At 37.8% G+C, this 25,281-nt stretch overlaps 1 protein-coding gene across 3 annotated transcripts; it reads right to left on the bottom strand.

Annotated features, from left to right (window-relative positions):
• Positions 1–23,797, bottom strand: LOC106658773 (elongation of very long chain fatty acids protein 1-like). 3 transcript variants are annotated; one of them, XM_014380885.2, is made up of 5 exons: positions 23,487–23,797; positions 2,264–2,423; positions 1,681–1,952; positions 1,245–1,547; positions 1–972 (listed from the first exon to the last, which is right to left on the bottom strand). In XM_014380885.2, exons 2-5 carry the CDS (start codon positions 2,307–2,309, stop codon positions 811–813), a joined length of 783 nt encoding a protein of 260 aa, XP_014236371.1. In that variant the 5' UTR covers positions 2,310–2,423; positions 23,487–23,797; the 3' UTR covers positions 1–810. The 3 variants fall into 3 exon arrangements, with proteins under 3 accessions (XP_014236371.1, XP_014236372.1, XP_023316272.1); XM_014380886.2 differs by having other exon boundaries at positions 2,264–2,415; XM_023460504.1 differs by lacking the exon at positions 23,487–23,797 and adding an exon at positions 20,383–20,398.
• Positions 23,798–25,281: the final 1,484 nt, after the last annotated feature.

The following is a 25,281-nucleotide window of genomic DNA, read 5'->3' as shown; positions in this document are numbered from 1 at the left end:
TTTTTATTAATAAAACTTTAATAATGTCGTTATTAATTAATACAAAAAATTGATTAGTTCATATTGGTACAATATGACATATCTCCAATAACTTTAATGACCTAATAGGTTTCCATATAATTTTTATACATGAATCAATTACCTAACGCTTTGAATTATTTTTGCGCAGTACATAATTGAAAAAAAAACAATCAAAAAATTAACTAATTGTTTTATGTTAGAATGAATACACCATGTGTACGATTTAAGCGCAGGAAGACCATCAGGCAGTACACAACAAATTTCATTGAAGCTATGTATTTTATAACAGTACTTAATAACGATATAAGTTCCATAAGTATCGCTTTACAACACAGCGGATCTTAGGGCCCGAGCACTGCGAGAGCTCAAGTAGCCGTACCAAAAAAACTTCTTGTGGTACAAATATCGTAGTTTACTTTAGCACTAGGCAAATTTACACTTTTGACCCTTTTTATCGGTATAAGTAGCTCACAACATGAAGTACAGTTTTATATATTATATATACTGTGGTGCTAATATGTGCTACATGTACCGCAGAAGGGCGTGTCATTACAGTGCACCAAAGCCACGCAGTGCTGTAAATACATTTACCCTACAGTTTAATTCACTATTGAATTGTCCTTTCAAACGTTAATAAAAAATTACTCAAATATTTATCAAAGCCTCCTCAACTCTGAGGTATAATGGAAAGGGTAAGTGAATGAAAGATGTTCTTTAATTATAAAAGGTGACTTATGATTTGATGAGATTATCTAATTTACATATTTACAATTGTTGCTATTTTTACGTTTACTCAATTTTTTTTGCTGAATAACTTTGTCTATAAAAGTTCAAGAATAGCGCTAAGTTCAAGAGAAGATTGCCAACTATGATCGTTGGAGCTATCTTTGGTATATCACAGGATGAAGAAAACGCTTGTGACTGGTGCGTTAGCAACAATAAGAATTGAATCTAAAAAAAATATTTTACATTAGTATAAGCTTTGGAGAGTTGTTAGAGTAATACATTAAATAGTTATTACTTAATATTTAAAAGCGGAAAAATATTGATATTATGCAAAATTAGCAAAAACATTTTAACTAATGTAAATATTATTCTGAAATTATAAAGGTGTAAAAAGCTTTATTCAACTACTGGTAAAAACTCCATATTTGAGACAAGTGCGATAAAAATTTACGTTTTAATATAAAAAGAAGTAAAAATTATTACTAATCTATACTTACAATTTGTATTTTCGTGATGTGAGGCTTGATTGGATTTATGTAAGGCTGCATTTTAGGGCCCAAACTGGCCAAAAGGTAATAAGTATACATAATCATATGTACAGAACCATTGACAATCATTTGCATCGACAGCATTCCACCAGGGAAATATTTGGTGCATACATAAGTCACTACAACAGTACTTATATGGTGATAGACGTGTAAAAAGGAGATTTGATTGTTCTTTTTTCTCAATACGAACACGACGGTTTCGATCAAATCGATAATTTTCAACATTAGGGTCCAATGAACAATATTTACCATCTGAAATAGTGAACGATATAAAGTCTCAATAACTTTCAATGTTACCGCTAGGCGTTTTTGATTACTTGATCAGTGAAAGCAAAGAAAGTGAAAGTAAAGCAATGATTTACAGTGAATAAGTATGTATTCTTACCCGCCAATCTATAGGTCTCCTTGTATACCGTACTGGTTCGCAGCCCCAGCCGAATTCAGTTGTCCATCCAGACGTTGTTAGCGTATAAACAATGATGGCATTGGACACGATCTGGAAGATATTGTAGTAGAAAATAAACCCTTTCAAGGAGTAGGGTTTTCTAGTCTCCATATAGAGGGGCCCCCATTTAAGCACAATGTATGCGTAGAGCACTAACATTCCGACGACCAAAATGGGGTCACCCACCAACAACATGTCATTCGTTCGAGGATCTGTAACGAAGAAAAAATATTTTGACACTATGGCGCTGTAAAAAAAACTCAGTAACTAACACTTGTGTAATTCACGAGAAAAAATATAAAAAAAAAACGATGAAGATATTCAGTATTTTTCGTTCCAAAAAATATTGCACACGATGTTTTAAACATACACACACACACACACATATTTCATAAAAATATTTTCGTTGCAATTGTTCGTAAAATATTGTAACACTCAAAAAATTATATATTCTCCAACACATATTATTCACTTTTCATTTTTTTTTTTGTACAAAAAAAAATCACTGAATTAACTATATTACCTGCCAACTGGACATTGTAATGGTGGTACAGTTCGGTGAGATTCATTTTGACTGACTGTTGAGCAAGTTCGATTTGACACAGTAGAGAAGCGGCCAGCCGGTAGAGGAGAAGCAACACCTTACGAGCGACGCGGACATCGGTCGCAGACTAACTGTAACACTTGTATTTAAAGGTTAGAGATCATATTTCCGGCAGAGTTGTATACGTTTTTCCAAAGAATCAAAAAGAGGAGCGCGCGCGCGCGCGTAAGAGCCTCGCAATGGCCATATAATGACATCGATATGCTAAGTTAACTTTCTACGATTCTAATACCCCCTCTAACACAGAAAATGTTAACGAAATTTCAAGATCAAGCTTACAAGCTAACGCACGATGAAAAGTCAAAATTCACCTGTGATCGCTGCTCTATCGAAAAAGTGCAAGAAAGGCGTGCTTATCTATGTTACCGGTACCGACGACTAATTTTAGTAGATAAGCCAATATTATTTACTGATTAATAAGCCACCTTGAAATAGAGTTACTCGTGAGCAAAATCTTCATTTTCAGCATTTTAAAAATAAAATTGCTCGCGTCAATACTCATACTTGCAACTGGAAAGGAATACTAATAAGTGTAGAAAATCGTAAAACTGCATCATACATATACATGATTGAATAATAAATTCTTGAAATTTACAAAATGGAAATAAGCGAATTTTCGATTCTTTGGTTGCAAACGTAATAGATTTTTTTTTTTTTATCATTTTCTCAAATCTGTGTACGAAAACTTTTAATTTGAGTTTATATCTGATTATTTATATTTATATTGATTATATTGATTATACTGATTATTATATTGATTTTATTTTCATTCCATGATTTTCGAGGGTGAAAAAATGTCTTCGTCATTCTCACTTGGATTATTTTTAGTGTGTATAATGACGTGCAACTAATAATGCTACAATTACTAGTCTGATGACGACATGATATTTCGCCAATGAAAGCTAAATTTGGTCAGATATGGTTTCAATCGTTGCTACATCATAATCAGAGAGCATGCGTAGCTCTTGTGACAAAAATTTTAAGCAAGGAAACAATATTACGCAATTATATCATCATTAGCATCCACTACGTAAAGTGTTAACATGCTCTATTAGAGCGTATGTACCATGTGCGAGCAAAAACCACAGTATAAGGAGCGGATGAAGTAATTTTCGTTGAAGACAAACCATCAATCGGAAGTGTCTTCGAGGTTCGCAACTACTTTTAGAGAGTCAGCTGCATCGCGACTATATTTATTTATCATCTTTTTACGCATAGTTTCAGACCCACTACTAAATGCCGCACATATTAAATATGCGCGGGTGTACTTAAATGACCATATGTCGAAATCATGCTTGGCTGCATTCCTTTTATTCGGTCGAGTGCAAGGTGCATCGCAATTACGCTTATTCAGTGTTTTCATTCCACAACTGCATACCGCTCGCGCTCGACAAGTCGTATGCTAACGATTCCGACTTTAGCTTCATTGTTATAGCTTCTTTTGTATTTAAATAAGCTTTTTGACCAGTCGAAAAGTTGATGTGAGACAGCGACAATGCAATTTTTCCAAAAGTAACGAATTTTTTTATTTTCACAAAAATCATCAATGATTTATGCGTAGCACATTGTCTTATGAATTTTTTATTAATAAAAAAGAGCTGTGAAAGCCCTAAAATCAAGTTTGTTGAGGACTAATAGTTAGGTGTATTTATTCATGCGCGACTCTTCCACAAGTTAAGGCCAATGTACGTTTAATATGTCGAATCGGTAATATATCGAAACTTTTTTGATTTTATATTATTCATTAAAAGTGAAAGTTTTCTTTCATCGTAATATGGGTGACCTAAAAATTTTTTACGGATATTTTAATACTCGATTTGGTTCAAAATATATAATGTTTGTTCATTTTAAGAGTCTTCAACGATACCAGAAAAATTATGTCGGAAGCCGAATTATAAAATTTAGTAATTAACATTGTAATGTCAGCAAATTTTATTCGAAAGTTTTCAATTGTTGTAAAGTTTCTATAAATTAACGGATCGTGCAACGGATCATTGAAGGCGAAATTTAAATGTAGCTCTTACCATATGCTTTAAGTCATATTCTATATCTGCTCTAGTGTAGAAGTAGTTTTCGAGTATATTATGCAGAATATTAGCCAAAATATAAGCTACGAGTTTGACTGATTTCATCATATTTTTATGAAATATTACAACCGATATTATGTGCAAGATGTAAGGTAATTTATGCATGTATTGGTTCTACTGAAATATACCGTGCAATTATTGAATACACGCATGTTACATGCAAGATACTCTCGTGTACGCGACTTTCACACGCGACAGTTAGTGCAATTTCACATCCACGAACTTGTTTGATTTTATGGAAAAAAGAGTTTTTTCAACTCAAAGAGAGACACGGAACGAGAGGTAGGGAGGCGGAGGGAAAATTTTGCACCCTGCAGAATTTAATTGCGCCCTAACGTACACACGTATGTATGCCGGGATTTTTTCATTTTACAACGCGTACGTAGGGGCTGATATGGTCGAGCAAAAGAGTCCAAGTTGTAATTGAGTTTTGTGCTTTTGACGTTGGCTTTGTACGTAGGCGCACGAAGGTGCGAGGAAATGATTCTCTCCCAGGTTATAACTGCGTTCATATACAAATACGCGCGAATAATAAAGCCCTTTTGACACGAGCGAGAGCTTTTTTTTCGTAGGAGCATAGTGGGAGTATTATAATGTGTAGGTACAGAAAAACAGTGCACAGCCGTAGGTGTTCGCAACGTGTAAGTATAATTATTCGTTGCATATTAAACGCCGTGAACGCGTGTAATTGAAAGGTGTCAACGATTTAATGTTGGCTGTTGCCACAAATAAGCTTTGAAAAACACCTTGATTTGCAGGCTCGTATAATAAATAACGGCAGCTATTATGATTAAGTAATGTTCGTAATGAATCGAGCACTCGGAAACTGTTCTAACACTGCTTTTATATTAGGGGAGTTATGAAAAAATGACCAAAAACAACAAGAAACATATTTATATTGCAGTGCTATTACTATATAAGTAAGTAACACGCTCAAAAGTAGTTGAGTAAAATAGTCTTGGAAAAAAATGACTAGGCAGATTTTCATTCTTCGAGTCGAAGAATGATTTTATAAAATAAGAGCTGCAAGTACTTATTGTAATATATTTAACCCTATTACATGGTATGATATACTCGGTAAATTCTAGATTATATGCTTCCAAGCAGTTCATGTTACTCACCCTCAGTTCTTTACCCCGTGTCGTTCACGCTACACTCTGTGTACTACGTTTATCTTATTACAACTCTGGTGTACCTATATTTCCTGTTTCTTTATAAGCATGCATAGACCGCGCGGCTCGACAGTAACGTCCGAGTAGACTTTAATATTTGCATGCCCATAAATGTAATACGTTATACGCGCGCACGCATCGGCGTTAGGTTGCATGTGAAAATGGCTTTTGTAATTAGCGCATAGACTCTTTTCTGGCGTCATCGAATAGACGCAGATGGAAATACGTTAGTGGTCAAGTTCATTTATGTTTCTTCTTGGAGGAAAATTCATAACAGATGAGCAATAAACCTTTATTTATACAATGAATGTACGAATCGAATTTCAAAACATTGTATTGCTTTCACACGTGCATCAAAGTGCATTCAAAAAAAAGAATCGGCGACGTAAAAATAAAGAAATGCCAATGTCGGCATAATCGCGGTGACAAAACACTCGCGAACGTAATAATTACCTTTGCGAGTGCGTAAACACGGTGGGTATATATGTAATAGTAGCACGTAAAGCTGAATGCGAAATCGCAGGATCAAATACGGAGAAAGCGAAAACAATGCGCAGGCCAAGGCTCGTAAACAAGAACTCGCCGCTGAAAGGCAGAAGCTGCGTCAAACGATAGGCGTCGTGCAAAAGAAAAAGCGAGAAGCTTTGACGGTTTTGGCGACAAAACAGCGAGTCGAGGGAAGAAACGCAGGCGATCCGACTCGAGCCACCTGAGCCGCGCGCGAGCATTGCACAAGGGCAGAGCTCGATACACAGGTAGCTGTAACCGTGCAACGTGGATACGCGCTCGCCTCTCAGTCGGTGGGAGTGACCGTTTATGCACGCATTCGTCCAAGTGCCCCGAGCAAAACAATGGGCAGGATGCGCGCGCGAGAATGGGGTTACGCGTATGTGTAAGCGGTGGCGGCAAATCACAATGAGGGTTGACCGCAAAAAGCCGAGAAGCTAGAAAGTGCAGCCCCATGTCATTATTTTCTTCTCCATATACGCGCGCACGCATGTAAATACACGAGTGCGAGCAAGGGAAAAAGTGATATCTTCTCGGACTCGGGGTAGCGCACTGTGTGGGAAAAGGAGCCGCGTGTGAGAGACTTTCAACGAAAGGCGGCGATCGCGCTCTTTTTCGCGGTTTTAAAGCAACCAGATTGTGTGTACCTTATGCTTGTACTTGCTGCCTATTGCGATAACCGGCATTTTAAAGTTAGCGATTCGAAAAGCGGAAAATTAATGCTCACGGATTTCGTTTGTTTACACGAGCTTTGAATACGGTAAATGCTGTGCACACAGTAATTTTAAACCAATTTGAGTGGTACTTTTCTCCGATTGCTAAGAATTACGTAAAAAAAGTACATGTAATTTGTATGGTTGACTTTGTCCCCACTTAAGAATTCAATTCAATATATTCAATGACGAGTCAAGACAGTAATAATGACCAGAAAGAGAAAGAAATGGAAAGGATATGTCACAGATTTAGAGGCTGCTTAGCTGTGATCTTTTGGCTACAAAGCCTCGCGCAAAAAAGGACAATAAGCGTTCCTGCATAACAGAATTGAATAGATCACTGCTGTAACTGCTACTAGTGAGTGACTTGTCTTACGCGATGGACTCGTAAAATTTCATGGCGCAGTAGAAAAGCCCTTGAGCCAATCATCGATTCTCTAACGGACGTACAAGGGGGTTCACCAGCTAGATCGAAGCTCGTTGCAACAAAACTGCTTATTTTCTCTCTCTCTTATTCTGGTACGATTTTTTCTTTAGCTGTGTGCAAATGAACACCATCTCTCGGTGTGGGTGTACGTACGCATGCAGAGCTATAAAGTTTTTCGAGAATAGAGAAAAAGTACAAGTTTATTGACTATTTGGAAATCCAGGAAATGAAGCTAAAACTTGTTTTTACGGTACAATTGACTGCCGATTCTAGTGTATGAATACGAGCGCACGCAGCAGCGGAAGCAACTTCGTCGAGTCTCGCGTCGAATCTACTGCACTGCACTTTGGCATGCGACTGAGATTTGGCTTTTTATTGGTAAGATATAATCATAAAATCTATACGTATCATAACTATTCCGACTATATACAATGTATACTTTTATCTGGTGAATTCGAATAATTTGATGTTTCAGTGTCCACCACAGCGCGACACAAAAGAGGGTGAGTACGTGCTCACGTATAAAATGGAGAAATTGATTAAACGGTCGTTCCTCAAAATACTTGTTTTTTACTGATTTCAAGCAGAATAAACTAGCAAATTTTTCGACTCTTATCTACTACGAACACTCACCCTAAAATTAAGGTAAACATAACGAAGAGAACCGATCATTAATACACTGGTAGTATCACGGCTTTCTCATACATCATATTGCTCTCTCTCTCTCTCTCTCTCTCTCTCTTTCTCTCTCTGCGTATATCATGCGCGAAGCTCGCACGCATCTGATAATAAATCGTCGCTCGGAGCAGTTAATTATTCTCCTACGCGATCTCTTTTATGCGCACAGGTGCGGCGAGCAACTTTGTCGCGCTTCTCTTCGTCTCTCTTTATCTCAAGCATCGAGAAATTTGAAATCTAGCTTAAGAACCAGCTAGTCGTGCGTGAAAACTGTCATACGAGAAGTATCAAGGATATATAAGCACTAATTTATGAGCGCATTGAATCACTGGAAAATTCCTGTATAATCGTCTTAGAAATTATCTCGTCGAATAATAATTACAAAAAGAAATGATTTCATTTCGAAAGCCGACAAGATAAAGAAGTCGTAAAAAAAAGTTAGAACGGAAAGATAAGTCCAAGTTTTAAGAAATCAGGCAAACAAATCGTTTGCTCTTTAAAAGTTCAAATTTGAAAAGCCAAGAAAGTTGTCAGAAAATACAGCAAAGTCATGCTTTTTTCCGAGCTAGGTGATCACTTCGTTAGCATTGCAAATCACTGTGGAGTATGCGGAAAGATTTTTGACGAAGATAAAATGGTATGAAAGCCGAGAAATAATAATAAAGGTAAGCAATTAACAATGAATTCCATTATTCTCGAGCTTTTGAAAATTTTTCATTAAGCTTATTGCACCAAATACTTTTCAAATAAAGGCAACAAGCAGGGAAACAATAAATCATACGTATCGTTCCCTTCTAATATTACAAGAAAATAGTATGAAAGTGTATGTATAACACAATAGCTCTTCGTCCGAGCAAACACCATAAACAAAGAGCGCATCGATAGATGAGAAAAGCTCACAGACACGCACGCGGGAGCTTGCGATAGCCACACCACTAGGCAGTCAGGCACTTCAATTATATATATCTGCGCGGCGAAAAACGCTCACGTATCCTATAATGCTATATAGGCGAGCGAAAGAGAGAGAGAGAGAGAGAGAGAGAGTGAGAGAGCAGCACTGGTGGTGAATACTTCGTGTTTTAAAAGGAATATATCTATATGATGAAGCTGCCTCTGCTGCCGCTTCGAGGTGTACTCGCTCATAAAACCAACCGCGAAGATTTATCTTTCGGTCCGGCGACGAAGAGGTCCATCCGCCGTATATACAGCGGCGGCCAGAGGAAAAGCGACAGGATAACAGCTGTATATATGTGTGTATATGCGTATACGCGTACATGTCCACTACTCGTGCGGCGTCCAATTACTTTTCTTCCCCATCATGTGTGTGGAAATATGTACTTTGCTGCTCGAAGCGAAGGTGTATATAAGCACGCAGCAGCACACATGCGACACGACGCCAAGATGAGAAAGACGAAAGAGGATTTTTCGCAGAGAAAGAGCGTACATGTGTGTATCGCATTCTTTTTATTCCGTAACATGCGCTTTTTCTTCATCTCTCTCTCTCTATAATACTGCTACGCACAACGAGATTCTTGCGTCTTTTGTTGACATCCCCCTGATTTCGACTCATCGCGTACTGCGCCGCTGCTTTTTCTCCTTTTATTTGCGCTGCTACGTACAAACACACGCACATGCAAGCACGAAGCCAGGTTAACGTTTCGCTTTCATGTGTCGCGCATCATCGGTTGACGCGCACAAGCACACGAGCACATACGCATCTCTCAGAGCATTGATTATTATACGCGCACGGCAGAAATTAAAAAGCAAAACTTTTTCTTATCAACGAGACGTATTTTTGCGACCGCGCCTCTTGTCGATGCTCCGAATGACGATTTTCAAATTTGCGGCGCTTCACGGAGCCAGTTACTCGCCGGCGCGCGCATATTCCACGAAGCGAAAGCTCTATGTTTGCATGTCACCCTCGAGCACGCGCGAAATAGACGTAGATAACACTGATTTCATTAGCGCAAATGAACTCTCTTTCTGCGCTCGGGCATACACACACACACACAGATATATATTTGTGTCTGTGAACGTGTATATATATAGAACGGGAAAGCGGCAGAGGCGGCCGCCCGTCTGATTAAAGCTCATAAAAGTTTTGGGTTCCCTTGCACGCGCGTTTTACGAGCCTCCGCCTGTCGACGCCAAGCTGCCGTACGGCTTACTCGTAGTCGTCGTCGTTTTTCTCGTTATATGTATTAAGCCGATGGAGGCATTGCTATGCACTTTTTTATTATACCTTTTTATTTAGTATGCAGGAATTCCCACATATATATATACGACGCGTTTATTTAAAATAGAAGATAAAAGATGCATTATGCACGCGCGCATATACACGGATTTGTACGAAAGCTGCCGCTGGAAATTTAATTATTCGAATTTAATTAAAGTTTTAATCGGAATTTTTGATACTCAAAAGATTTTCGAGCGTAGAGTACAAAAGAGAAAGTGCATAAAGAGAGAGAAAGAAAGAGAGCCTCTGTCGAAAAAATTCGATGAGATCTGTGAAAGAGGACCTAAAGAGTCATATAATAGCTGCAACTTTTTTATTCCATTACTATAATACGATCGGGATATTAAACGAGGTGTTTTTGAATTTTTTCCCCAAATTTTCGATCCTTTGATAATAACGCCTAGGTATCAAGTTTTCTATTAGATAACTAAAAGTGACAGAAGCACCGAAGAAAAAAAATGCATAATAAGATACTCGACGTACGGATATGCGTCAAAAAAGCAAAAAAATTTTGGGAATGCATTTAATTGTACGTAAAAGGATTGAATAATACAACTCCACGTGTATAAACTGAAAAATATTATCGGAGTTTAAAAAAAGTCACAATAGAGTTGATGGGATGAACATGATCGTCATAGCACCGATTTTTATATGTACGAAAAATTATATTTTTTCTGCATAAAATCGTTAAGAAATATACATCGAAGTATAGGAGCCTATCATTGTTGAAATTATATTTAGGAGACCAAAAAAAGTCTGCCCTTCGCAAATAATTATAATATCGTATATACTTTGGGAATCTTATAAACATTGCTAAAAAGACATCTGCATGAAGTGGGGTCTTCACTATTGAATTAAATGAGTATAAAAATGAAGAAAAATGACTCTATTATCAAAAAAAGTATAAAAACGCCAAGTGAAATAAAGGAAAATGAAGTTGAGAAAAAACCTCACAATGTGTTTCTGAAGTTATGGCGTATAATGAATGTAGTACTTATAAAATATAGGATACGTGCGTTAGAGCTTGGCACTGCACTCCGTCATTGCTGAGATTTTTCGAAAAAACGTTTTTCATGCTTTATAAAGACGCGGAAATCTGCAAAATTGTACAGTGGTTTAAATGAAACAATTTATCTTCCATGAATAAGCACGAAGTATTCCATACTTCGAGCATATAAAAAATGATGAATGACTACTATGTTCTGAAACTTCGATTGTCTTTTAAAATAACTTCATAAAAAGAAGCTAGAATATCACATTAAAACGAAGTTGAGCATTTTTCGCATAAAAAGAAAAGTTTTCAAGACATTCAAGCTATAAAATTAAATCATTAGCACTAGTCTGCAATGTAGATCAGCTGTTTCCGAAATATTTGAGCTAGAGCTTTTCCATAGTCCCGGAAAAGAGAAGGAGAGAAAGAGCGAGTGCTGCCACGTGAACTTCACGATTATATCACGCAATTGTTTACGCGCTTGGTGTTACGTCGTTTGCGCCGGCTGCACGCTCATAAGGCGCGCGACGCTCGTAAATTTACCAGTTGACATTAATGCTTTGCGCCCGCTGTAAAGTAGGTGAAATAAGAAGGCAAAGTCGAGAAAGAAAGAGAAGAGAGACACTTTGAATAATATTGCGATTCAAAGTTGGCGCGGGCGAGAAAAAAAGAGATTTTATTGTTGTTCGCACGAGCGGCTCATCCCTGCATGTACAGAATGTATATACGTGTGCGTGTATATATACACGCGGAGAAGAGAATGCATCGCGTGACGTGGCGCCAACCAGTCCGTTGACTCTTTCTACTGTGGCGATTCCGCCTTTCTTGTCATTACGTCTTGCTTGATATGCGAGAAGGACCCGTGAGTGCGAATCCTTGTTGACTGGACACAGCCACGCGCGAATCCTATACCCCCGCTTACTTCTCTAACGAGCCAAAATCGCCTTTGGGGAATCGTAATATGCGCGCGTAAATTATACCTATAAGCCTGCATTGTGACACATATGAAGAGAGTAGCAAAACTAATTTTCGACATGCCCGAGAGAGAGAAGACTAGAGCAGCGGTGACCATCAAGATGTCCTTTTTAGGCAAATTACTCGGCTGCGTATAATTGAAAATTCATGTTAAATCCAGAGACTTGTTGAGATGAAAATCGGTATATGACACGTAAATTTCCAATTCAGAAAATTAGAAGCGAGAATCCGCTGAGACAAAGCAGCTGTATCGTATCCAAGAAAAAGACAAATGTACAACAAGGGGTCCAAAAAAATTGTCATTTCATGTGCTTTAGTCATACTCGCGTACGCATTCCATCTTATCATTCTGTGTGGTGGTTTCCCTATTTTGACGTAAAAGAATATTCGCAGCGAGCACGTCAAAGTTTCAACGCATCAATCCTCCAATCTAGCACGAACAAAAATGTCCGTTGTACGCGTGCATTCCACGCTCTGAATGGAAACAATAAGCTAGTCGCGCTGCAGCTGGCATGCCTTTCTTTTATCATGTGTAGCATGTACACGTATAAAAGCACATTCCTTAGCGCCTCATCCAGATAATTCATCCGAGCGCTTATACGTTCGCGGTGCTCCTAATTAAAATGACCATAACACGCAGCTCACGTTCGTACACTGTGTTTTGCAATTTCCGTAAGTGCTAGCGAGTCTTTTTGTACTCTTTTGCACCCGCGCGTACAGTGTGACGTAGCGGGAACGTTCGTTTCTATCGTGTCTATCTCAGATTATTCTGACTTCGATCGAACGATCATTTTAAATAGAATTTCATACCTATAAGCTTTATTCGCAGCTTGATGGTTCGAGATATCTGTCTATCACTCAAGTTCCTAAATATACGGCTAAAAAAAGTCAGTAAAACCGCTTGCGTTATAAATGCACGTGTACAGTGTCTATTTGCGTCAACTTTTAGTTTTGTTCTCAGAATTTTAATTTTTATTACAGGCTCGACGAACAAGCTTGAATCACCGCACAAGTTCGAGCTTATCAATGGCAACTTGAGGTCGCAAAAAAATCAAGATAAAACAAATAATTAAAAATGATTATCGCGCATGTGCTCTTGAGAAAAAAGCATTAAAAAAGAGTGTGCCGAAGAGCTTGCGACAATATAACGAAGCGTGTCGAAGAAAGCAATCTCTCGCCTATGTGCTTATCTGCACACCTGTAATTAAAATTTAAGTATACCCAGGCGAAAGCTCATACTTTACATATTGTATGTACGTGACACTAATTAGCAAAGATTACAGCGGTGGCGACGTAATTTTCAGGGATGGAGTGCTGCGTATATATAGTTAGAAATGTATATGTATACGGGTGCGTATTTAGTAATCAACATACGTCGTCTCTCCCCGACGCTGACAAGACATCATCGATGGAACCCATAATACGTGTGACTCGTGCACTCAAGGGTGATGCTTATCTATCTCAGCTGGCTTATCAACAGAGAATATATGTTACCCTCTAGATTTAATATTTCGAAATAACAACCTTTTTCTTCGCCTTCGAATGAGTTTCTTAATACGAATTATTGATTGGTAATACTTCTAGAGTAACATAAAAATGATTCAATAGTATTTTTTAATTTAATATAATTTTAAACATTTTTTCACAATCACTCACCACAATAGAGTTCTAATTTTAAATAAAAGGACAAATTCGAATTCGAGTAAAAATATGGTCTTACTCATTCTAAATCGAACTAAAATAAGAACAGCTATCGAAAACAACAATTACGGGCGATCCTGATTTTCACTCGCGTCTGCATTCGTTTGACATTACGCTGGACATATATCTCGACGTCACATACAATCAAGAGTCACGCTACTAACTACATTAAATTGCAAATAAAATTGCTTTACCACACCCTTCGCTCGCGAGCCTTGTGTTAGCTGTTGCACTTTTACTTTATTCGCATATGCAGCACCGCGTGTATATATGCATTTATAGATTCAATGACACGACATCTGCCACGGCACTTAAAAAGCCTTTCTTTATACATCGTCATGAAATGTAGCGTTGTTTCAAACGACTCGCTCAATTATGTGTACGCGGCAGCTTCTACGATCGTAACAGGGAAAAAAATTCTTATTTCTCAATGCAGAGAAGAAAATTATTGATCAACGTAAAAAAATGATGAAATAAAAGTATTTGCATATTAACATATACAACAGCATCTGTAATATAGAAAAATGATTTCGAAGAACGTATGGAGAATTTAAGCGAATTTCGTAAGCAAAATTTACGAAACTAATATTACATCTCAAATTACTCGTAAGGGCAAACACAATTGAACCGATTACGTTCTATAGGCTCGCATTCAAGATTATGAAGAATTTGATAACTTTAATAATTTAAGCATAGAACGGAGCTGCAACTATAGGCGCACAAACGTCATAATAACGGAATTAACGATCGCTGCAGTCAAGAGCTTTACACATTTGGAAACATGCATTTCGGACTAAAATGCACTCGCTTACGCAAGAGCTCGCATCGGCCAATTAATCAGCTTACGTTTTGCGCGCAAGCTCCCTCGGTAAGGATCGCCAAAAAGAGATTTCAAAATCCAACCTCTCGCGTTGAATAATGCGCGCGTTGAATAATATAGAGAGAGAGCGAGAAACAACGGCACAGCTAGATGGCTTATTTGCATGTGTACGCGTATACCGTGCTTGCGAACGCGCGAGAAGAACATTAGTTAATTACGTTGGACGTGGCAATGATTGGGCACCGGAATTCATTGTGCGTCTCCGATGTTGTTAAGCTCAAAATTATTGCACCGCGGGATCATCGGTAAAATGCAGATACATCTGTCTGGCCCGGGGTATCGTTTATATGCAGATATATGAGCGCAGAGTTGAGTTATCAGAGCTTAGATTTTCGAACGCGCGAAGGCTGACTAGCGCATTGTAATGTTGGAATTAACGAGTTTGAAAGGAGTCGACTGAATTGCTTATTCAATATACAGCGTTTGGGTGGAGCTTGATAAAAATTGGCGCTTCGATGCGCGAGCAGAGAAAAATAATAAGTTATTTACTGCAAGTTATGTGTTCGTCGATTTTTTAACATTATGGGCAAATGCAGGCTTATTGCTGAAAAAAGAGTCACAGCTGACACCGAAAGATAAAGCTCGAGGGGCGCGCACACACACTTTTAATTTCCATTTTACGCCTCTCGTCCTTGCAAATGTTTCGATATATAATGCACAAAGACATAAGCGCGTACAATCGACAGTACAGTAGTTCAGAGTTTACGGTTGGAAAATATATTTATGTGAAAAGCCGGTGACGCGTGACAGATAACGTATATGTGACTGAATGTGTGTGTGTACGGCTCAACGATATAAAAAATATATATACAGAGAGACTGATTCGATCGTCACTGTTGGCACCTGTCCACTTTTATATTCATTTGATTTCGTCGTAAACAGAGAAAAAAAGCGCGCAGAAAAAAAAACACGCAGCTCTTTGTTTCCACAAGCATTCAATGACAAGGTGTACGTAGGCTTTGTATTTTTGCAGCACTGCGCGCTGCTGCATAAGCATGTGCACGGATTGCTTGTTGCGAATAATAAAGTTTTTATTTTTTAATCGACCAAGAATGAATCGCGAGTCATAAAAAAAAGCAAATTGACCGAGTATTTTTGAAAATTTTCTCTTCGGCGATGAGTAACTTTTTGCCGGTAACACGTTTTTTTCTCTATCGAAATGACTGTCGATCGTCATAATAATTAAAAACTTGCAACGAAATGTTTGTATTCCCATGAAAGAGCTAACGGTTCCTTGATAATTCAATTAAAAAGCAATCATTGCGTTTTCTCGTTACGTGAATCAATTTTTGACTGCTGAACAATTTTTTCTTCGACGATAAGTTTGAAATGAATTACGCTTTGTGTGCATTAAAAATGAAACATGATTTTACAACTTCTCTAGTACTGTAAACGACGACAAAAATAAGCAAGTTTGAGATTTACGAACCAGTTTTAGACTATTCACCACACATTGGATGGTAAACTTAACGATGGTCCAGAGACATCTATCAATTTAATTGGCCAATGTTAATTTCAGCGACGATGGCCCATAAACTTAGCTTTTCTCTATCTAACTCCCTCCTATATCCTCCTCTCTTGGGACATTATATATAGCCGCAAAAACCGTGTGACGGACGGACACACGCACAGCTCCGCGCGGGTCCAAGGAATATAACCAAAAGAGAGCAAATTCGCAGCGAGTCCGCGTATATATAATACAGGAGCGAGTCGATTGCAGATACATATATATTGCACTGGTGGCCGCTGTTAATCAGTTTAGAGTTTATGTGAGACCATAAACTCGGCTTCAGTTTTCCCCGTTCGCGTAGTCGAGCTGTAGCTGTCATTAATAAAAGCTCTCACCGTCGACGTCCTCTCTCCTTCGAGCTCAAACGGCTATGCGCGTTCTATGGACCAAGTCTCAAGCTCTACGTTACTGCCGAAATGTGTTCTCGCATGCATATATTATAAAAAATATTAACTCAAACTGATAGGATATACACTCGAGGAAAATTTATATCTCATCTCCTTCGTATCATCCAGATCTGAACTTATTCATTTTAATCACTGAACAACGAAGCAGTGTTCATACTGCCTTTGTCTTTTTCCGCTTTTTTCAACTTTATGAATCTTATTCTTGCAACCTCATTTCAACCCCTTAATTCTTTTAACGACATATTATGTAACTCTGTAATGTGATCTATCTTTTTACTTATATGCGCGTGAGCAATAATATTCGTTCGTTACAAAAGCAGAAGCAGGAGGTCATTTTTTTTTTATTATTTGCCGCCGAACTTTTTTTTCCAACGCAGATAAAATGTTGAAGCAAACTCGGTACACTGAAAGTTTTTATTCTCTATGCACGCTTGTACATACCTTTGCGCGTGACTTAATTGTTTGCAAACATATCGTTAAAAATATTTCATATTTACACAAGGGTCTCCTTTTTTTCAAATTTTATGAATTCAACTCGGTATTATAATTCTAAACAAATATTCATGTTATTGTTACGCGCTTTAGTTTAACATCATGTAGGGCTGATCGACGTTCGTGACTCACTGCTTTATATATGGAAATTCTGCATTCAATCATTTGTATTTGGTATACTATACGTATAACATACATGTAGAGCCCAAGTGTACATCCGAGCATTTAAATATCGCATTGATCGTTTCAATTTCAGGTGCGCATCAAATGAATTTTCAATGCTGGACATAATAATAAACCTCTTGAAGCTCAAATGAGCTCGATTTTCCGAACTGTTTAGAGCCTCTGTCAAAGCTTTGAAAATTGACCAAATTCACGGGTTTAGTATGCTTGAGCCAATGCGGCTGATTTTGCTATTCACGAATATCGTAAAATTTATGTATTTTAAAGGCAGCATTCGCGTTTATTAATAATTATAGTTAATCATATAATTTCACTCGTAAATAACTAGAATTTAATGGTTCGTATAATTTTGTATCACTCTATAAAAATTGATGTCTAAAAAACATTTATAAAACTACCAGTAAAAACAATCAATTTCGCGTTCATTACTTCAATACATCATACCACAAGATATACAAATTAGCATTACATTGTTAAATCATGAAATTAGTGGAAAAAATTTACGCATGACCGAGTTTTTATAATGTAAACTGTAAGGACGATGAGAGTAGCCGATTATGAGCGCACATCTCACCGTAATCGACTTTTTCCGTGGCGTTTACCTGCGATAAATCGACAGGCGTATTTATTGAGCCGTATTATGGAATATTAATTTGAACATAAATAAAGTCTGCACAAAATATGATATTCATTCGTTATAAAACGCAACCACACCGGCTTAATTATTAAAACAGTGGTCGATGAAATTCCGTACGTTTGTAATATACAGAAGTACAAGATAAAGGGTCCAGCGGGCTAAATAAATTCAGTAACATTTCGATTAAGGCTAAAAATGCACCGAATCCGGTGGTTTGCCGCATTGTGTGGACACACGTGTACGTACGGGGAATTACAACGCAAGACGATATAGCCGCAGGCGTGACGCAAAATATTTTTGCACCTATTATTGTTGTGGAAAAGCAATGCATTCGGTGAGCCGCCGACCATCGACGCATGTAAAACACGACTCTCGTCGTACCAACTCACTACCTGAGGAACGGCGAGGGATGCTTCGATTTTACAAATGACGGATGTATATATACACATAGGTTCAAGCTGATGGTATCGACTACCATGCAGTAACTGTATACTGTGTAAAAGCATGTACTAATCTATATAGTCCAGTCGTAAAGGGTTTAATTACGTTTCGTGATCAACCTTTGCATCGTTTATTGTCCGAGCGTGTACATTTCGTACACCCTCGGCACAATACAAAATGCGCACTAAATTAATCACATTATTTACGTTTATATTTGTCGCTTAAAACGGATAAATAATTAATGATAAGTATGATATATGAGTAAAATATAAGTTTCAATATAGACAGATCATTCTTTAAGAAAAAAATTAAAAGATACTTTTTGTTTCTGATAGGGCATATGATAACAAATTTAACACATGGTAAGAAGAGACAAAATTTGTAAGTGAGCTCTAAGCGCGAACCCGTGCTTCAAAAGAATCATCAACTCCGCAGATTAGATTAATTGAAATCTCTTCATCATTTTACATCGTTAAGTAGTTGTACTTATGATTTAAAGCTTCCGAATGATTTGTATCTATTGCTGATTACAATTAGTCGCTTCAATCAAATTATTTTATTAATTTATATCAAGTACACATGTTTTAAGGCAAATGGAAACTGCATAAACCAAAAATTTTTGTGCATATAAATAAAAACTAATCATTTTGCATGTTATTAATAGTAACAAACGTTTTAACAGCTCCTTTAATCATTTTTTTTTGAATGCCATTAAGAATTTACTAATTTAATACAAGAAAAGCAAAAAAGTCATAGGTTGAAATTTATGATGATGATAATTGAAAGCGAAAAAGACGATAACAACGAGACACAGTCCGTGTCTCAAAGTCACGCGACATACAATTATCATTTGCATATTACTTTTTTCCGAAAGGATCAGAAAATTATTCCTCAATTTTAAAACTCGATTGATATCATTGAAAAACTTTTTTTTGAAAATATACGTTTTGAAAAATCTCTAAATAGAAGTGTACTATTTTTAATCAAGAATCCTATCTTCAATATCCCACGATTCATTAAAAAATCAAAATATTATAATGAAAAATGAAAAAATATTTACAGCAAAACTCATTCAAGCGGTAAGTTTGCAGAACACCCGTAAGAGGCGAGGGTGTAATATTGTTCAATTTCATAACTATTAACTCAGCCCTTATCCTCAAGAAAGGGACTCTTTTCATTCGTGGTGACTGGCCACGTGCCACCTTACTGATTAACTGATAAATTACTCAACTTCCGTGGGTTTTTAGCGCAGTAAAACAATTGTTACCTGATGCCAAATCTGATATGAGTGTGATCATGTGTAAACTATTGATTCAAAAAATTTTAGGAGTTTAAAACTACGAAAATTTCACTAATTGATTACGTGAACTTGAATAAAAGTTTTTACAAATTAATCTTTCAAATAAAATTAGAAGATTAGAACGTGTCAAAGCACTCACGTAGAACAATAACAGAAAAACACAGTCTGCTGTGCAGTCTAGCGCCTCTAAATATGAATAAAGCACGCAGCTGCACTCGGCGACTGTATGCAAATGATTAAAGAGCCCAAACAAGTATATCACGAACGAAAGAAATCCATTGAAACAGAGAAAAAGGAGTCCGAAAAAATTTACGAGGGTGGATCTCGCATTGAAATTCGATTCGATAGGCAGGAGAGGTGCAATTCGTGTGTAGGTATACGCCTCACTCATCAGCTAAGTGCGCAACTGCAGTACTCTCTTTGCTCTTTTTGCACGCTAAAAAGAGAATAGAAATCCTGCGCATGCATACCGAATTCACTTTCAATAGACTTTTTGCCCATTATGTGCGCGACGACGTGTAATAACGACTTTCAAATGGGAGTGCAATTTTTATTTAAGCTATTGTTTGCGTAAAATTAATAGATAGGCATTTCAATCTATATTAATTAAGCATTGAAAGTGATCATTTTTATATTACTATTTAATAATACTAAGCTAATTTAATATTGCTGTATTTATTTTTATTTATATTCATACGTACTTGAATTTTTTATATTAAGTTCTAGTAGCTGTCAATTAATATTTAAAACGAGTGTGAAGGTTGAAAATGTGCAAGTATTGAAAAAAATTGGCGAACGAATGAGCAAATTAAGATACTTGTCGAACTTCAGTCGTTCACACGATGTGTACGGCTAACTCACGGATAACAACTGATACAGTGTACTGCTTCAAAAATGTCTGCACTGCCAAATGAACGGATTGTTAAGTTTATCTTGGTCGCGTGCAGTGGCTACATAACCTAGTCATTAATGACACATATGATAAACTGGACAGAGTAATTTTGCCAGAAGTTATTGGTAATGACAAGGTGGATAATGGAAACGGTGCGGGTTATTAGTCGGATAAAAATTGTCACGGAAAAAGAAACAAGCTTTACTCAATTGGTTCATGAATCAGAATGATTCAATTTATGATTTTTTTATTGATCTATTGGTCAATTTTCGACTTGATTAGTCACATGCACAATTTGGATTGCACTTAGAAAGAACTGCGTTTTTCCGTAGATCACAAATATTGCATAACAAATTTTTTATCAACTTCAAACATAGTAGTTGTTTTTTGTGCATAATGATTTCCTTATATATTATTTTTCGTAATTAATAAATGGAAGAAAAAAGGTTTTATTTTAAAATAATGTTTAAATGGAAATTATTTTTTTCGTTAAAGTAAGTAAATTAGGTAAAATTGATTTAATGTGAAAAATAGCAGTACTTGAGTAAATGTAGAAAGATTCTTTAGTCCGAAGGGTGAGTTAACGTTGCACAATGAGTCACTGTCACGTCCAGAGAGAAAACCGAAGTCATAAGATTATCGCGAAAGCGCCTAACAATACTTTTATTTTTCTAAATGTGACAGTGACGAGTGCTGCGATTAATAACAGGACACGATTGGACAAGGCGTTTTCCCGCGACTAATGAAATTTGATGGCCGGCAATAAACTAGCTTTTTCGCCACCCAGTAATGCACAGCGCGTGATTCGTCGTCCTTACGTACGTATACGCACGAATGAGAGAAAAAAATCGGCACGTCACTAGGTACGAATGGTTATTTCTTACGCTGCTTTCAATTTCGTATAAACGAGGGGTTCAACCTCTTTAATGAAGTGGAAGTAATGACTTATTCGTTACTTGATTTGTCCATTTTATTCATGTTTTTTATTTTTATTTTAAAGGATTAATTGACCTTGTTTAAATTACTTGAGTAGTAATAAAATATTGTGAATTTGTGATAAATTTGATAATTAAAACATAATAATGATGCGCACCTCGAGTACTTATAATTTAATTGTGTAAATTAGTTTTTAATTTTAAAAATATTTGCGATTAAATGAAATCTTTTATCTGTATTCTGTACACTACACGGTTTGCGACTTAAAAAATTCCGCTAATTATTAAGACATCAGTTATTCTTTTTCGCAAGCTTAATGTGATAAGTTTCATGTAAAAAACTATAATTGCTCGATTAAAAAATAAGTCAATAATGTCTGGGAAAGATAATCAATCAGCAATGGTATGCACATATTAAGCATACGATTATTAAATCGAAACGTTCAAGTTGCGTACTTAGCTATAAAAAAAAGGGTAAGACAAGAACTACAACAGATTTTTTTTGTTAGATAACATCATTTGAAAAAATTGCTACTATTAATAGATCTAATGATATTTCTTGGACGAGACAGAAATGTCGAATAAATTCTCGATGCTGTGTTAGGGAAAATAAATGAAAACTATGCAACATTTTAAATATTTTAAAGAATGTATGTTCTTGAATATATTCGGCGTTAAACTAGTATAATTGCTTTTTCCTGTTACATATTAGAATAGCAAATTACTTTGTATAACTTTATCTTATCTTATGATTATAGAAATTTCAACCTTGAATTGTTCATAATCAATGATTGAGTCTGTTCAAAAAGTAGAGTTTACAGTAAAAAAAATAAAAATCAAACTTTAAAAATGATCGCTTCAAATTTGCACGAGAATTAGATGAGGAAAGGACGTTTCATGAAAAGATAAATCCGCACTCTACTTTACCGATATAATTCGAGGAAAAAAGATGATGTAAAAAATTGCAGCTGCATATAAAAAAAAATAGTTTCATTTAAAGGGGAACAAAGTGAGGAATGTTACAAACTGCAACGCACGATATAATATGATACTTTTTAAACAAGTTTACTGAAACGATGAGACGTGCAACAAAATACGACAATTTTCAGCAAACTCAAGTAATTAACGTTGAGTGTAGAGTCGACGGGCAAATAAAAACAAAAAGTGCAAGTTAACTGTAAATTTTGAAGCTCGGGACATTTTGCGGAAAAAGTCGGTAAAGAAGGTGTCATTCGCTGTTCAATGGGCGCACACTTGAATCACGAGCGCCTTTATGTGTAAGCGTTTTGCACGCGGCGTAACAAACTATATCGGAATAGCAGCAGCAGCAGCAGCAGCAGCAGCAGCAGAGCGTAGGATAGAAAATACGATACCGGCACGAAGCAACAATGAAATGTTGAACATAGAAACTGCGATTGCTAGTTGATTGCAAAAGTCGTCGTTGCACGTGACCGCCATTCAAAAACTCGCCTGGCACGACATAATACGAGCTTGATCCTGCCACTGACCTCATGGCAATGCACACAGACTCAGGGGCAGTTACGCATACACAAGTACAGAGGCCGAAGTCGACGGCTACGGTATGTAGCGTAGGCCGAGCTAGCGTATTTTCGCATCTGGTAAAAGGCGTTGTACACGTGCCTTCACGCTTTGAAGCGTACCAGTAGAAAGTCCGTGAAAAGTCAAGGTGAGCTTGATTCAGCAGATGAGCAGAGGAAAGTACGGCCAGTGCCATAATCTGTCCCGTGCGTCGCGCCTCGAATCGAGATGCATCATGCAGACGGACGGGGAGCTGCTGCGAGAGCGAGCGAGAGAGAAAGAGAGAGAAAGACGGAAGTAAAGTAGCGGCCGCTCTCGAGAGCGTGTCACCATAACCCAATTTTCGCGCGGCCTACGGCAAATCTACTGTTACGGCGAGCGAGACGAGCACGAGGTGCAGGGCACGGATCGCAGGAAAATAATCTATATTTTCTCATACCTGGTGTTGTGCGAGACGGCCGCTGGCGCCTCGGCAGATAAGCTGCAGGTGCTTGGATGACAGGTGCAAGTGGGCGGTGTACCGCTCTGCGACGACGCTCACGCTGCGAGTCGGAACGCGGACAGGCACTTTGGGTGTTGAGCGATGTTCGGGCCCGAGACACACTCGAAGGATCGCGAGTAGATGAGAAAATTTTTCGGAGAGTCGCGTTGGCAGCGCGGCATATAAGCAGTAGCAGAGTTAGCACGCTGCACGGTAAAAGCTGAGGCGAATCCCCCCTCCCGCTGCTGCTGCTGCTGCTGCTGCCGCTGCTGCTGATCTCCTCCTCGTAGCGTTTTAGCTCGGGTTGTTGCTGCGCTGCGCGCGATACATATAGATATACGCGCTAACTGTTGTGTACATATATATATAGCCACGAAACGCAAACACATGTACGCGCGCACACACTCATTCGCGGAGACGCGGACTGTACAATAATAATAACAATAGTACTAATAATAATAACAATAATGTGTGCGCGACGTGCGTATATGCCGTAGAGAGCAAGTACGAACGTGGCGTCGACAGCGGCACTTTCGGCGTTTCGGCTTGCCGGTGGCAGTTAAGCAGTGCCGCTTGCAGACGCCACGCAGTACAGTTTTGCACACGTTCGGCTATACGGCATGGCTCGGCGCGTTATCGACCAATACGTCGGCCGTCGTCGTGCGCGCTACGTTGCGGCAGCTGCGCGAATCTTGGAGCCGACACACAGCCCGACATATTATGGAGCAACCATCGTCTCCTATCCCCGATATAGGCTTGCACGCCATGTAGCAATTCCAACGCCTTTTCATCTCTCTCTCTCTCTCTCTTTCTTCTTCTCTCTTCTTCTCTCTTTCTCGCTTTTACATTTCTCACTTGGTATAGCCACGTGCTATAGCCCTGACTTCTAACACCACTATGCCTATAAACTAATATCAGACTTTGTATGTAGGTAAGAAAGTTTCTATTTTTCTCCATGTAGCTCATGTGTATAATATGTAAGGCGTTTACTTTTGCTACAGCGAAAAAACGTAAACATAGCCGAGTCGGGGCTCTGCTCGTGTTAAACCGTAAACTATTGTTATTATCGCCGCTTACTTTAATACAGGGGCGACCCCTACTATGCTACATGTACTCGCTGTTGCCAAATTTAACTTCTGCATCAGACTTGACTGTCCCGGCTTATGATGATGATGACGATTGGTGTCAATGCCCGCACTTGAGCTTTTCGAATGAATTTAGCATTGGACTCGACGAATTCAACATCTATTTTAATGGATCATGATATCTTTTAAGCAACTCGAACGTCTACTCGGATAATTTACAAAGTTATTGTCATTTGTAAAACCAACTTTTGTATTCACATCACATCTATACTCCCTTTATTAAATTTAAATTAAGTGTAAAGTGTTGATCACGTATTTTTTAATAAGCTTTGAAAAAACTCATAATTTCATCATATCGAGTATTCGTGTGTAAATTTGGAGTTGCAGCGCAAATCTATCGTTTCCATCGAACAACGTTGAAAGTCGCGCCCTCGGAGTCCGATATATAGAAGACAAACATGTCTAGTCGCAAGCGATCCGTCGAAATAGACGATTCTCTGCGACGCCGCTACACGTCTTATCTCGTAGCAACATTGTCTCATTCGCCCGTATGCTCTTTGCCTCTTTCCCTCTGTGTAGTATCTTCCTTATGAACGATATATGTTAGCCTTATACCTATATTCAAGAAAATAGCAAAAAAAGGATAAGAAAGTAGTTTTATACCATCG

The sequence above is a fragment of the Trichogramma pretiosum genome, unplaced genomic scaffold (assembly GCF_000599845.2).
Source record: "Trichogramma pretiosum strain Unisexual culture from Peru unplaced genomic scaffold, Tpre_2.0 scaffold5, whole genome shotgun sequence".
NCBI lineage: Eukaryota > Metazoa > Arthropoda > Insecta > Hymenoptera > Trichogrammatidae > Trichogramma > Trichogramma pretiosum.
The sequence above is the reverse complement of the archived record's forward strand: the minus strand, read 5'-3'. Positions and strand labels throughout refer to the sequence as shown.